Raw genomic sequence first — 16,484 nt, forward strand, 5'->3', positions numbered from 1 at the left:
GATTAGTGCAGCAAAAGTACTTAAATTATAAGCAAATTTGACATCACGTAGTAAATTTAACAACAAAATAAACAATTGCAACAAAATATAAATAGAAGTACTTTCGCTCACAAAAAAAAATAACTTAAATGCTACAAACTTAATAATTTGACTTCGTCACACATATCCAAAAATATATATATATATATATAGATTAGACTTTTGCCATTAAAATACTAATTTTTTGTTGTAAAATTTGGATGAAAATGATGAAAAGTAACCCATCATTCCAAATTTGTTCAGTGATCATTGCACAGTGAGTCCAACATAAAAGGACGAATCCAGCTTTCATAGAGTAAATACTTTCAAAATCGGAAATGTAGACATACCCTTAAAAGCAAAAAAAAAAAAAAAACACTACAGGCCATTACATGAAAAGTAGTAACAGTACTGAGAACTGATAAAAATTCTAAAAAAGAACACAAACTACCCTTGGAAGAAAATCGTGGTTATGCATCTTACTATGTCATAGTATTGCTCATTGTTTCTCTGGACAATTAAAATGATGAACGTTAATTCGATAATTAAAAAAAAAATCCCAGCATGTAATGGTATATGCTGGGACAGTAATTGGCAGGTTGATAAAACTAAACGTTATTTTATGCAATTACAAGGCTCTGCATTTTACAATAATTCGTGCTCGAACTATGGTTGATAGTTGAGAAACTAATTTAGGGATTATATTAATGGAGTAAGAAGAAAAAAGAATAGATATTTCTAATAATGAGGATCAATAATCTCTTGCTACTGCATCTAGTCATGAAAGAAAAACATTCATGGAGCACAACAGAAATGCAGTGACATACCTAGGGCCAAGTCTTCTGCTCTAAAATCTTTTTACATCTCTTTCTCAGTCTTCGGGTTTGCTATCCATCCGTTTTCGGGAAATTGTGGAATCTTAGGAAGATCACTACTAACAGCTGCAACTGCTGCCGTCGAAATCATTTGTGTTGTCTTGGCAGTAGGTGGAACAATGGTTTTCGAAACACCAATGTTAGCAGGTCCCTGATGGAAACTTATTTCTGTTCTGGCATTTGCAATTCCATTGGTTAAAGTGTCTTTTTGAGATTCTGGTTCACTTTGGGCGAGTGATGAATACTTCGTCTCTGCAATGTGAAACAAGCAATTTTCAAATTGCTGATCCAAGAAATGGAAACTCTCAGGTTTTAAAGCCATGAATCAAACGGGTTAAAATAAGGAAATTGATTCTCCGAGTCCATAACACATTACAGAATCAGAATCATATCACCGGAGTAAATTAGTAAAAAAGAAACTACCAACAGAAAGATCCATAAAATTTTGAAAGTACTTGCCTTTTATTTCTCCTAATGCAATTAGCATTTTAAGGCAATCACGAAACTTTGACAAAACAATTCTTTCTTGCTCTGCATAAACCTCCAGCATGCCTTGTTCATAAGGCAACTGAGAAGAAACGTTGCATCCATGACCTATCCCACTAGGGGAAGCCGATGCCATAAACATTGTATCTTGTTCATCACACATCAGTGCCAAAGTATCGGGAGACATTGGCCTCCCTTTTGGCAAATCAGCACCATCTGAACTAGAGTCATCAGCACCAGTTTTATCAGCCTGATTTGCACTAGAACAATCATCAACCACAGATTTCTCAAGATCAGATTCCTTCTGGCTCTGCAACCTGTCTTGAGTCGTTGAAGCAAGGGAAGTTTCTGACTGCTCTTCGGTCCGCTTCTCTGTTGCACTTCTTTGGTCTGGACAGATTATCACACGAACAATTACTCTTAAACTGTTATCTCCTTTAAAGGGCAACATGACAGAGGCAATACTAAAACATTGATGATTAGACTTTTTATTGACAATTTTATCTGTTGTTGAAGTAAAATCCATTGCAAAGGATATTAAAAAAAAATTAGGTATATGCAGCAATTCAGATTACAGAATAGACAATGAATCATCACATTAAAAGAGCTACTGATCTGATACACTGTGATTTACTGTTCTAGTATACACAAATCAATTCGCACCTGCAATTGTTTTGGCAGCTTCTCCAGATAGGACAACCAAGACTGAGCAAAGCTCTTTTAAGTCCTGTGGTTGGATGATGTCTGCTAATAGAGACCTTCAACAAATCACACACAAATTAGTTCTGATCAAAGAAAGCATATGAGCAACATATTCATAGAACAAGAATTTCAACCTGTATGTAAATTTGGAAGGGCCCACCCCTGTGGCACCACCAAGCCGAGCAGCAGGAACAGAAGGCAAGGAAGGGGGCGCAGGTGCTCTATGATGGCTTGCCTGAATATCATTAAAATATGCACTTAATGCCTGCCCTGAATTTATTCTTTAAATTGGATTGAGAGTGTTCATATATTAATATATAAAGCCACTATTACAGAGCAAGACAGACAAATGGGATTGCTTAACCTGCAATCTGAAAAGCTGTAGCCACAACGCACAATTACATAGACTATAGTAGAGTTACTCTCTTCCCTAACTACAAGTGAGACCTTTTTCCTCCATCCGTATACAGAAACAAGTAACCAGTGATTGCAACAAAATGAAAAAAAAAATTGCTTCCTTAAATTACAACCAGGTAGCCCACTGGTAGATCTTTATCCAAGTACCGATTTAAGTTTACCTGTTGAAATTGTCCAATCCTGTTGACAGATGTATCCTTCGGCGTGACTGTTGGGCCAAAAAAAAGTTCTTGACCTTTTCTTTTCTTGGATACTGGAGGGGATGTGTAGCCAGAGGATCCAATGGCTCCAGTTATGGCAGCATTAGCTGCCTGTTGAATATAAGCAATGTTGCTGCCATGGTCTCCGTGAAATAGTGCTTGTCTCTCTTCACTTCCTTCAAAATTCTTGCAGTCCATACATTTACAATTTTCGGAGCAGAGAATATTTGCTTGAAAGCATTCACAGTATTTCTTGAGGCACCCTGATTTCTTACAATGACATCCTTTGTTGTGCTTTCCCAGAATCATAACCTCCCCAGCATCCTCCTACATTTTAAAACACACCATATATTTTTCAACAACATCCAATGCAAAACATTGGCAGAACTACAAGCCGAATTAGTAGTACAGAAGAAACAAGAGAAACAGCTTCATCAAGGTACTGTTTCATTTGATAACCCAAAATTAATTTAATTAATGAATCAAGAAAAGGGGCCTTTAAAAAGGGTAATAACATGTCTCTAGCAAACTGGCTTTAAAAAGGGCAATAACACGTCTCTAGCAAGTTGGAAATGAACTCGTGTATTTACAATTTTTCTGAAACTTACATTATGACACAGCACAAAACCCTTTTATTGTAATCCTTTATGAATAGTAACAGATGAAGTCTACCTCGACCCAGAACAGAGGTAAGGAACATGCTAAAAGGATGAGTGGATGACAAACAATTTAAGCAGAGCTCCTTCTGCATGCTAGTAAAGGAAATGGAAAGGAAAAATGATTTTTTTCCCTAATTATGTACATTAAATGCAAGGCAGAACCCATACCTAATAAAGAATTAAAGATGCAAATTACACAGAAGCTGTTCAACTAGCTAAGAACTACATACCCTATTGTCTCGCACACCATGAGGGCTGCTGGCAATTTTTGGCCTGAATGCATTTGGGTTACGCTCTAAAGTAGCTTCCACTGCTTCTCGTCTTGCAGCTTCATTTTCAACATTATTATAGCAATTTACACAATTGCAACCATCACAGTATATTCCAGATGCAAAACACTCACAGTACCTGATTGTGAAATTGCCAACTAGAGCTCAATATCAAAGATTTTATATAATTATTTATATAACAGTTGTGACATTCCATATAATTCCTATTATATGATTATTTTTTTTTTGGGGGGGGGGGGGGGCAAAATGTTAAGAGGTACTTGATAATATCAGACAGAGTAAGTCCTTGACTAAATAAACATAGAGTTAGCCTCGTATATTTAAAATGCAATATCAACTGCCTTATCAAAATTATATTCACGATTAATGTTGAGACTTTCGCACTTACAACTTCAAGCACCGTGAGTGTCTACAATTGCACTGTTTTTGCTTCTTAGGAGTACCATCTTTCACTTCATTGGGTCTTGATCTCGATTTTGGGGAATCTGGCTTTCTGAAGAAAGAAAATAACAGTATCATAAGCAATTTAATTCGTATAACGTAAGGTTCTATTTTAAGACTTTCACATAATTCCATATCTTTATCTAGACATCTGCCAGTTTACAAGCTAAAAGATTTCAGCTTGTGCAAATATTTCTTTAGTAAATACATCGAAGATACAAGACAGAGATCCACACCAACAGCTGCATTAGAACCGACACCAAATTTAGAATTCAAGAAGGTAGAAGGAATAGCAAGAACCCCTGCATAAGTTATACGGTTCAGTTTTAGTAAATGATTAATCTCCGAACTACGAGCTCTGAGGGAAACTGAATTTTTTTAGTATGAGCTCACATTCACTAATGCAAAAATCTCAATGGAAAGTAGAATACAGTCAATAGCTTCCTTAAACATCCTTAACAAGCTCAAACTTTGAAAAGCACATACACGGTTACTTTGTACTTGGAGCGCATAGTTGACGATAGGTGAAAAACAAAATTGACTACTTTAACATACTAACAAAAAATCCTTTTAAAAAATAAATAACAAAAAGGCATACGAAGACTGGAGATTTCCAAATCTTCAATACCACCACAAATATAGAAAAGAAATAACGACAATTGATGTAAACGAACAAAATAACCAAATTTGAACTTCAGAAATAGATGGATGAAACCCAGTATAAAATTCCACGGACATAAATACCTTCACCCTCTCAGATCAAAACTTCAATATTAAAACTTTTTCAAAAAAAAAAAAAAACCCCCACAATACAATAACATACGTTTGACAGTCCAAAAACCAAAACTTTCAAGTCGACCACAAATCTACACCAAAAAGAAAATCCATTTAAAATTAAAATTTTGAACTTTTATAGTCTTTCCTCGAAGAAATCACGTCACCAGAAACCACACTTGAGCTAATTAAGAGTATAATTAGCTTAAACAAGAAAACTTACACTATCCTCGCCGAAGGAACCGATGGTTGAGGCATCACTGGCCCGGCCACTACCTGCGGCTGCGGCTGCAGTGGCAATACCGGCTGCGACTGATGATGCTCCGGCAAGACTACACCACCAGAGGCTCCTCCATAACCCGTGAAATCGAGCTGCCTCGCCAGCTTCTTCGTCGGAGCATCAGATAACGCGGTACCGCTCCCTCCCGCACCATCCGATTGTATCATTTTTGGTGGCAAATCGCCTTCCTCACCTTCCCCCATAAAATTCAAATTCGAATTTTAAAAAAAAAATCTCAAAATTCGAACTTTACTCCGAAAAAATAATAAATATTCAATCCACTGATTACTCCCAAAATAATCACTGAAACTCCAGAAATCAGCTTAAATATATATGGTTCCAGATCCAAGAAGCCCGAATATGAATCAAATTCGCCGAAGTCACGCGATTTCGCGGCTCAAGGCTCGTCGAAGAAAGGCCGAAATCCACGAAATCAATATCTTGATATAGAAAAAACAGAGTGAAACCTAGAGAGAGAAACAGTCACAGGGATAGTGTGCGTGTGAAGCTGAGATTGTAGAGAGAGAAAGAGAAGGACAATAGCGGAATGGAGGAGGGAGAAGAAGAAGAAGAAGGGAAGAGCATGACCATAGGACCTTTTGTTTATTCTTCGTCTCTCCTCCCTCTCTCTCCCGAGCTTTTGAAATTCAATTTTGTAAGTTTTGGACGGCCAGATCCACATGCTGGGGTCGATCCAACGGCAAATATCGATTAAAGTCATCTTACGGTCCAAATTCATAGAAGTGAAGGTTAGTGAGTGGTTGACCGTCGATTAGGAACGATAAACAATGAAGTTTCCACTAGAGTGGTGGGAATGAGAAATCTCCAATAGAGGAATTATCAGGTGGTCTCGTCTTCATGGGAGAGTCTGATCCTCCGTAAATATTATGCCACGTAAGAGATAGTTCGTCCCCAGCTGATTGCTTCCCACGTGGACATATGCCTTTGGTGGAACAACTACTGCATCGCGAGTACATGAAAAACGAGGGAAAATTCAATAAGATTCCGCTCCGTTAAAAAGGTAAAAAAATAAAAAATAGAAAAAATAATTTGGCGCTAAAAGGGCCCAGCATAACTTCATTTGTTGACTGAGGCAACAACAACAAAAAGGCTATGGTATATTACTCATCGGGAAACCTTAATTCAAAATAATTGCTACTTAAACATTAAAAATAGGGGATTTTTCAAAAATATGGCTTTTATACCACCAATGTGCAAAAATATGAGAATTATACTTTTCTTAATTTGTATGGGAAAATTTATTAAAGACAAAATTAAAATATGGGAAACACAATTAGTAGCTAACTAAAATATGAAAATGTCACTTTTTCTTTTATCATAGTTATATTTTCTTTAATTTTGAAAGTGATTTTATTTTTTTATTTTTTTTCAATTTTTTAATTATTTTTTCAGTTATTTTTTTTTTCTTTTTTCCTTACTTATTTATTTATTTTTCTACCAATTTTTTTCTTTCCATTTTTCCATTCCACCTCCTCTTCTTCTTCTTCTTTATTAATTTATCAAATTTTTTATTTCATTTGTAATGTTTTTTTTTCATATTTTTTCAGTTTTTTTTCCTTTTTTTTCTTCATTTTTGTATTTATTATTTTCTCCTCCCATTTTTTTTCTTCTTTTTTCACACATATGAGCTTTTTTTTTCTTCTTCTATTTTTTTTTTCATTTTTCAAACATATGAGCTTTTTCTTTCTTTCTTTTTTTCTTCTTCCATTTTTTTTCAATTTTTTCTACCAATTTTTTCTTTCCATTTTCCCATTATTTTTCTTCTTCTTTTCATTTTTATTCATTCATCTATTTTTTCCTTCATCATTTCTTTTGTTTTGTTTTTTCATATTTTTTTTAGTTTTCTTTCCTAAGTTTTTTTTCTTTCTTTTTTCTTATTTTTTTGTACTTATTTTTTTCTCATTCCATTTTCTTTTTTCCCCTTTTTTCACACATATTTTAACATTACATAATTATTTTACTATTTTTTATGTATTATCTTTTATTATTGTAATTTTTTTTATGGTTTTTTCCACTATATATAAAAATTCAAATCAATTTTTTCAGCATTTTCTTTTTACTGTAATCCTTATAGGAACACCAAAATTTGGAAATAAAACTAATAAAAATATGCAAACGTGAATGGATAACTAGTTACCCTGATGGGAACATTCAAATCTAGAAAAAAAAATTATATGAAGAAGAAGAGAGAGAAGAAGGGATGGATCTAATTTTTTTTTCTATCTTCAAATTTGGGGAAACTGGTTACCTTCCCGTTATTTGTATGTATATTTCTGGGGTAACTGGTTACATTCACGTTTTTTGTGTGTATATTTCTATGGGTAACTGGTTACCTTCACGTTATGATGTGTGTATATATTTATGGGTTCTTTATGGTAACTAGTTACCTATGTTACTAAAATCATAGTTATTTATTCATTTTTTCAATGAAGTGTTCTTCCTCTTTTTCATTCAGATTTGATGTTTCTTTTCATATTTAATAAGAGTAACCCGTCACTCCTCTTATGGTAACTGGTTACCCCTCTTATGGCAGAAGGTTACTTCTCTCAGGGTAACTAGTTACTCTTCCTGGTACATGTTATTTAACCTAGCTCTAGGATTTTTTTTACATAATTGTCAAAGATAAATCAAGTAACTGGTTACCTTACCCAGAATTTGAAAAAAGAAACATACAATATAAAAATAAGAAAAAAAATGTTTATAATAAATAAATAAAAAATAATAAACACAATTCATATCACAAAAAGAAAAAAAAAAAGATTTTTGCAAAACAACCAAATAACAAATTAGTATAAAATTAGTTATATAAAGAGAATTCTAATTCAAATTTTGACTTAGGAGTCAAAGAATTCTAGTAATGGGGAAGTTTCATTCCAAGTAAATTAAGAGTGCAAAAAAGATAAGTAAATATTGTGATTGTTAAGAATGAGTAGTATATCAAATCATTTGTGTGGAGTGGAATTAAAGAAATTCGATAGAAATTACAGAATGTGAAAGTCAAAGGGATTGTTTGCTTACCCCAAGTGTTTGGCTAATACAATCTTAGAGTAGGACCCAAGAATAGGAGTTGGCTAAGATATATAATAGAACCTGATTATCAACCTACCAAAACACCTAAAAGGGTGGTCCCCATCGTTTATAATACTAAGACAAAATGTATATGCCCTCTTGCTATGTCTATATATATGTATTTATTTGTTCTGGTGCTTTAATTGTACCAATGCCCTTTAGTGCATTTCTTTTTCTTAATATGTTCAGTAACATTCAGTAAACTTTTTCTCTAAATTTTGTAGTTTTGCACCATTGATGAGGCTCTTGAGAAAAATGACCAATATTTTGTCAGAACTAATAAAAATCTCATGGACAGGAAAGGAAAATTATTATGAGAACTGGTTGATTTTAGATGGCAGGAGGAAGCTTTCAAGATATTTTTTAAAATGATTTTAAAATACCAACGACAATTCTTGCTTCATGCTTATTTAGTTGGTTTGATGTCACCTAAAATAATATGAAAAGTAATATAAAAAAGTTAAAATAAAATAATATAAAAATATGAAAACTACCCTTTATAATAACTGAAAATGTAAGTTTTTTTCCATAAAAAATGTAGTATAGAAAAGTTAAAAAAAAATAAATAAAATAACATTACAAAACTATCATTCTACTTGGAAAAAAAAAAAGTTCAATAGTAATAAAGATATGGCATAATCAGAAATTTTGACAAAAATGTGGAAAAAAAAAGCCATAAAAATGATAAAAAAGTATAAAAAGCCATAAAAAAATTATGCTGAAAAAAAAGCCATATTTTTGAAAACTTCAATAAAAAGTCCATATAAAATGTAATTTCCACTTAAAAATAAGGGAATATACTTATTTGGTACTATGTGTTTTTGCAAAGTATCATTTTGGTACCCTCTGTTTTCAATAATGCTCATATGTTATTCTGTATTTTAAAATCGTACATATTTGGTACCCTAAACTCAGATTTGATAAATAAAATTTTGCCAATATGATCAAACTGTTAACAGTTATATGTAATTAAATTTAAATTTGTAACTTACAAAATTGACAGCAATTTGATTAAATTGACAAAATTTTATCTATCAAATCTGAGTTTAGGGTACCAAATATGTACGATTTTAAAATATAGGGTACCATATGAGCATTATTGAAAACAGATGGTACTAAAATGATACTTTGCAAAAACACTAGGTACCAAATGAGCATATTCCCTAAAAATAATTATGATGATAAAATTTCGATAATATTAACTTAATTTTAAAAAATATTATAATCTAAGTAGTAGCATATTTTACGTGTGATTTTTTTTATTTTAATTTCAATAAAATAGAATTATGCTTATGAAATAATTTTAATAATGCTCACACATAATCCAATTAAAGAAAGTGTAAATTCAAAATAAAAATAAACAATATGTCAAAAAAATGTTGAAGTTTATTAGAACCTTCAATAAACATAAATATTATTGGGTAAATCTCGAGTGCACCCCCATAAAGGATACATCAGTGCACTTCTTTTCTAATTTTTGGCAAATTTTTTTATAGCTGTGTATATTTTGTTATTTAAAGTATCATGCAAATTTTTTGGAAATTATGAATAATATACCGTGCCAAAAAACAAAGTTTAAATAGTTTGTTGCACAAGTAACTTTTTTATGCACGTGAAAAATAGTTTATTTGAACATTGTTTTCAGCATTGTAAATTATTTAAAATTACTTGAAAATTTTCAAAATATTCTAAATAACTACAATATATACAACTATAAAAAATTTGGCGTGAAAAATACTTCCTAAGCTAAAAACTAGAAAGGGAGTGTACTGATATGCTCTTTTTGAGTGCACTGGAGAACAACCTAATATTATTTTACTAAATAAAAGGAAGAATATAAATATTGGTGGCAAAATTATGTAGAAATGTACGGCAAGAGTATTACTTACTGCATAGGAGAACTAACCAATGCTATTTTGCTAAATAAAAACAAGAATGTAGATATAGGTAGTCATCAAAGCAAAATTATGGAGAAATGTCCGGCAAGGTATTACTTACTAAAATAATTAACTGTTGCTTAAAAATAAAAATACTTAGATGAACCTATTAACCTAACAAGATATCACAGAGCTTATTTAGAGATATTCATTTAAGAAAACAAATTACTATAATAATAATTCTATTACAAATCCAACTATTCCTCAATCAAGTGTCTTTGCATTTACATTTATCTTATTTTTCATCCTACTATTGATTTTCTTAATGTTTTTCATTTTTACTTTTCTTTAGCTTGGCTTTCTTGTCTCTTTTTTTCCTTTTATAACCTCTCATTTTCCTTTATTCTACTATATCCCAGCATAGTTCTTTCCTCGACTCATTTATGTCTGTTTGTACTTTTTTTTGGGTACTTTTAATTCCATTCTTTTGTTTATTTGTGTCTATATGAACTACTTACTTTGTACCTTTTAAGATTGCTTACCTACGATAATGATAATGTTTGTATTCATATACTTCTCATCTCAACCCCCAGTTGTCTACTCCTCTTGTTTATTCACCGTATACCTAAATATATTTTTTGGTTTTAAAAGCTAGCAATTTATTATCTTCTTCAAATTTTGCTACTTGTAAATAATTTCACATTCAAACTCTGACGCTCAATATTCACATGGGAGAAAAAACACAGTTTATTTTATTGAACTGCACTCGCAATGATTTATTCGGCAATAATTTTTTTAAAAATAAATGCCACAAACGAAACCCCATTCGCTGGCTCCACCTCTAAGTAAAAATACAAAACCAGATAAGTTGTTTGCAAGAGCAGTAAGTGGTAACAGAGCTGGCCTGTGTCGACTCATATTTCCCTACCCAGAAAAAATATAATAACAACCACAGAAACTACTCGAATTTAATTAAATGTACATCTATGATGTATTATGCATACTTTATTTCCAATCTTGATCAAGGAATTTATAATATATATACATATATATATATATGAAAAACTAACCTCATATACGAGAATATTCGTTGACCAAAAAATAATAATAAGGAATTTCTGTAATCACACCTATTTGTACTGCATTAATGAGACATGCATATCCAAATTTTCACAGTAAAAACCACCCACTCCGTTAAACAGATAAATACGTTGAATTGCTCCGGAAGGAATAGACAGCAGTGAGGACGAACATTTTGATCCAAAGAACCAAATATTTCCAAACCCAAATTATAAAAGTACATTAACCTAAAACCCGCTAAAACTTCCAGAAATGTTTCATAAAGTATCTAAGGAACTAAATAAACATCATCGGTAGTCCCAAATCTGCACTCATCCTTCCTTTTGCCTCCTCCAAGTACCCCTCTCTCAAAAAAAACATCTAACGGGCCCTAACCATGTTAATATGCACCACCGATGCGGTTTCGAGCCATGCCTCGCCGGTCATCCCGACCTCGTCCCATGAACACATCCCGACGGTACTCTTTAGGTGGCGGAGCACCTCTTATTGGCGACCGACTTCTCTCCCTAATGTCACGTCCCCAACGGCCACGGCTAAGAGGAGGCGGTGGTGGCGGTGGAGGTGGAAGTGGAGATAGAGGTCGCCTCTCAAATCCTTTCCTATCATTAAAGAAGCTCTCCCTTCCTCTATCCCTATGGCCCCAATCCAAAGGCATTGACCTGTCAAACTTGGCCCTTCCTCTGTGGATGTCCTCTGGAAAATCCGGTCGATCTCTCCGCAGGTGGTGATCCGGAAACCTGTCATTGTGCCTGGGAGGTGGCAGATCTCCACCAATCAACTCTCTAGGGCCATTTCTAACCCAAGCACGAGGGGGGGACCTATAGCCATTCAAAGTCCTCCCTGGGGAAGGATCCAGTGGAGGACCAGCAAATCGTCTAGGGATAGCATCTGGGGGTGGCGGAACAGGGTAACCCCTTCGAGGACTTTCCCCAGGTCCAGGGCGAGCCCTGTTGCAATTGTTACAGTGGTCTCGTCTTGCAAAATTCAGGTTGCCACATCTAAGACAATAGACAGAAGAAATAAGAAAATGATACACAGAAGAAATGAGAACAATGGTAGATAGAATAAATAAGAGCAAAGATGCACAGGCAAATAGAAAGCAAGAAAAAAAAACAACTTACACAACATCTGGACAAAACCAGTCTCCTTCTCTTGGTCGCACGTTTGGATTGTTTCTGTTCACGCCCTCACCTCTGAATGGCCCACGACCAATATCTGGACCATCAGCCGCCCTACCAAATGGCCTGCCACCACCCCTTCCTCGAACAAAAGGGGGTGAAGCATCTCGAAATCGACCAGTATCCCTTGTACTACCAACTTCACGGCTGCGTGCCAGAGCACCAGAATGATCAAAATCAGGATTGTAGCGATGATCAGCATCCCTCCTCCGTACAGGAGATGAAGAACCTGCACGTAGTCTATATCCTGGAAAAGAGGCAGTGAAGTCTAAAGGTAAGCAACCATTAATTAAGGAGGAAGAATAATGTACTCATAGTAGCTGAATTGAGATGTTGAATTCCCAAATGACCAATTCAACAAAGTTTGCAAAGACTGTTACCATCACTCATGAAATCCCATACTGAGCAGTACAAAATTACAACTTTCGATTACTGCATTTCTTTTTACTTCTCAAGCGAATAACCCATATTACCAGTAAATGTTATTATGACAAAGATCAACAAAACCATGTTCGCTCATACCCACCACAATCGATTGGTAGCTGCTTTCTGCAGAACAACACAATTCCAGATCCTATTTTCAAGAGCCACATCCATTTACCCCATGTATCATAAAATGCTTAGTTCCCACTTACACTTATATATCTTATCTGATCCAATCCACAATCATGTATCTGGAGCAAAAACTTCAAAATAGCACTCAGATAGAGTGATTATATGGATAACTTGGATCATATCTGCAACATGCAGATGGTGAAGGCACATAAATGATTTCTAATACAGCAAGCAAAGAGAAGAAGACTCCCAGTGCATATGTTTCAAACCCCTCAGTTGAAACACATCTAGCATCATGAAAACACAAACCACACAGGAGAAGAAGACTCCCAGTGCATATGTTTCAAACCCTTCAGTTGAAACACATCTAGCATCATGAAAACACAAACCACAAAGGAGAAATAGCCCACCAAAGAAGACCACAGAACTGCAAGCGTCCAATTAATTTGACAAATTACATGCTCCCAATTTGTCCATTCCTTCCTACATAATTATAAGTCAACATACCCCCGTGTTTTACTTGTAAAGCAAGAAATTGGTGAATTTCCATAGACACCAGAATGCATAATCACTCTGAATGACACTGGGATGAAGAATTAAGGCATGTATAATCCCATATGCAACAAAAAAATAAAAGTGGTAACACGAAAAGATGAGGAACCAACTAAAAGAATCTAGGTTAAGTCCCAAAAAGCCATGCACTCAGAACCTACCTTAAATACTGGAAACGTTGAAACCTATACAGCTATAAATCACCCAACTGAACCCTATTAATCAAATCCAAAGGAAAAACACAATGAAAAAATAAAACAGAAAAATGGGAACTGTAAGTAAACTTTTGGATTTTATAAAGAGAATTCTAATCTGCAGAATACAAGAACCCGTAGCGCCAGTAATACCAAGCTTAATGTGGACCAGCAAACATCTTCCATAGTGACACATCACATCTCACGAAGAATTCAGGAGCAGTCAACATGTTTTCCATCTTCTGACAGTTGTTAAAAGTAGACCAACCAGCATATAGCAGGATTCCTTAAAACTTACAACTCAGGATAACCATTATAATTATGTATAATCGTTGATGATAGGTTTGCAATATATATCATACCATGTCATGCATCCACGATTCTTTAAAATATCCCTCACAAGCTTCCAATTTGAATGGCATTTTTTCTTAGCCTAAATTGATACTGACCAAACCACATCACCATTATTTCCAAAAATTGAAACCAACATGACCATGGATAAACTAACATAATGAGACCCACACACTCAATTAGTGATGCAGCCAAAAAAATCATATACCCAGCAATATCCGCTGTTGGAAGCTTCAATAAACATAATTAACCGATAATATGCAACAAAAATTTCCCAAAACCATGATCCAAGACCGCACTAACACCAACGTGCCTTCATCAAGATTCAAGTTCTTGCAGGCAACATTCGGAGCTGTAACACATAATATAAAAAAATTTATTCGGAGTTTTACACTCTTAAAGTTGCACTAGATCCACATGTTCGACGTGAAACAAAACAAATAGAAGATAGGTTGTATAATATGAGATACACACCTCAAAATCATTGAGCACGCCCAATACTCATGTCATACCAAAAAAGTAATAGATACCCAACCCAACTAAAGAGACAAGAAATAACTACCAAATGCAAAACAAGAAAGAAAAAATAAATAAAATCCTTTCAACTCGAGCACTAATAAGATTGTAACAAATAAAGCTCACAACATCGCAACTTAAGCTCGACATCAATAAGCAGCACTGGCAAAATATTATTCGAAAACCAGCATGAATTGTACCATAAACATCTAGAAACCTCCATACGTAATCATAAACGATAATTTAAACATGCAGAAAATGAAATTACACAACATCATCAGTAAGTAACCAGCTTATAAAAAAAACCGCTGGTTCGATCTAGGGTTTGCAAATACATCATTTGCCCCAAATCCCAATTCAAACTCAAACATAAATCACCGAAAGCTAAACCCTATAAATTATTAGTTGTATAAACTAGAACGTAAATTACAGTAAAACAATACCAAAACATGAAAGCATAAAACGGAGAGAAACGAACCAGAATCCCCGGAGAACCGATCGGATCTGGAATAGGAAGGAGGCTCACGGCGAACCTCGCCGGGCTCGTAGTCACTGCCACGGATGCCGCCGCCGCCTCCGTCGCTGTTAGACGACCGTATGACGAGGCTGCTAAGAAGGGGCTGATGCGGCGTCGTCTGGTCCTTGTCCCTAGAACTCATTTTTGTTTTAATCAGAATTTCAATGGTTGACGAGCGATGAGAGCGGGTCTGATCGCCGAGATTCCACGACAAAAGGGTAGGGTAAGACGAGAGGCTCAAAGCTTAACCTGAAACCACGTTTTGGGGAAAAAATTTTTTTGTAAAATTACAAAAAGGGGCAACTCTATTGTTTGCTGGCAATTACGGTGTGTATATATTATATTAGCACAAACTAAATTAATTTGAGCAAATGCAACAATTTCTTTTTTTTTTTTTTTGCTGTATTTTATATATACACAGGAGTGCGTCAAACTCTATTTCAGATATTTTTTTTTTTAAGAGAAACTAGATATCGTTAAGATGACATATGCCGTTTGGTAAGTTTTATTAATAGAATTTATTAATTATTTTTATTAAATTTATATTTATATCATAAATTTTTTAAATAAATAATTTATTTTAATTAAATAATTTATTTATTTTTATTAAAGTTTATATTTATTCTAATTTTGGAATTTGAGACAAACAACAAGAAATTATGTATTACATGTTTAATATAATATTAAATATTATAAGTAGATTTTAAATTTAAGTTTATAGTTAATTTAAAAAAAAAAAATCAATTTGTTGCTAATTGACAGTATATTATATTATATATTTAATATGATATTATTCTAATAAGTGAGTTTAAATTTAATTAAATTTTATTTAAGTTATAAAATGTATGATTTTATTATTTTTAAATAATGATTATTGTAAAATATCTCAAAAATATCACATTTTAATTTATTTAATTATTTATTATTTTTAAATAATTATCATTGTAGAATATCTCAAAAATATCATATTTAAATTTTTTTTATTATTATTTTTTTTTATTTAAGTATTTACAAACTACTGTTAAATATAAAAATATTATGTTAAATATAAGAATATTCTGTTAATTTAACATTAAAAAAATAAAAAATAAAACTTTTAAAACTGATCATTTTTGTTATCTACACGCTTATTATATATACTAGATACAAACAACGTACAATATGCACGTTTGCTTAGTTTTATTTATAGAATTTATTAATTATTTTTATTAAATTTATATTAATATCATATAAATTTCAAATAAATATCATATTTTAATTAAATAATTTATTTATTTTTGTTTAAATTTATGTTTGTTCTAGTTTTTGAATTTAGGAGGGATAATTATATATTATATGTTTAATGTAATATTAAATATTATACATGTATTTTAAATTTAAGTTTCTTGCTAGTTTTTAAAAAAATAATCAATTTGTTACTAATTAACAGTAG

At 33.1% G+C, this 16,484-nt stretch overlaps 2 protein-coding genes across 3 annotated transcripts; both read right to left on the minus strand.

Annotated features, from left to right (window-relative positions):
- Positions 1-234: 234 nt before the first annotated feature.
- LOC133797055 (protein tesmin/TSO1-like CXC 5) lies at positions 235-5,774 on the minus strand. 2 transcript variants are annotated; one of them, XM_062234827.1, is made up of 8 exons: positions 5,086-5,774; positions 4,036-4,140; positions 3,588-3,765; positions 2,660-3,025; positions 2,216-2,316; positions 2,043-2,137; positions 1,353-1,769; positions 235-1,145 (listed from the first exon to the last, which is right to left on the minus strand). In XM_062234827.1, the coding sequence occupies exons 1-8, from the start codon at positions 5,343-5,345 to the stop codon at positions 877-879; spliced, it is 1,791 nt and encodes a 596-aa protein (XP_062090811.1). In that variant the 5' UTR covers positions 5,346-5,774; the 3' UTR covers positions 235-876. The 2 variants fall into 2 exon arrangements, with proteins under 2 accessions (XP_062090811.1, XP_062090812.1); XM_062234828.1 differs by having other exon boundaries at positions 1,045-1,176.
- Positions 5,775-11,224: 5,450 nt separating this feature from the next.
- Positions 11,225-15,348, minus strand: LOC133797056 (uncharacterized). Its single transcript, XM_062234829.1, has 3 exons — positions 15,014-15,348; positions 12,311-12,614; positions 11,225-12,187 (listed from the first exon to the last, which is right to left on the minus strand). The coding sequence occupies exons 1-3, from the start codon at positions 15,192-15,194 to the stop codon at positions 11,569-11,571; spliced, it is 1,104 nt and encodes a 367-aa protein (XP_062090813.1). The 5' UTR covers positions 15,195-15,348; the 3' UTR covers positions 11,225-11,568.
- Positions 15,349-16,484: the final 1,136 nt, after the last annotated feature.

Source organism: Humulus lupulus, chromosome 8 (assembly GCF_963169125.1).
Source record: "Humulus lupulus chromosome 8, drHumLupu1.1, whole genome shotgun sequence".
Classification (NCBI taxonomy): Eukaryota; Viridiplantae; Streptophyta; class Magnoliopsida; order Rosales; family Cannabaceae; genus Humulus; species Humulus lupulus.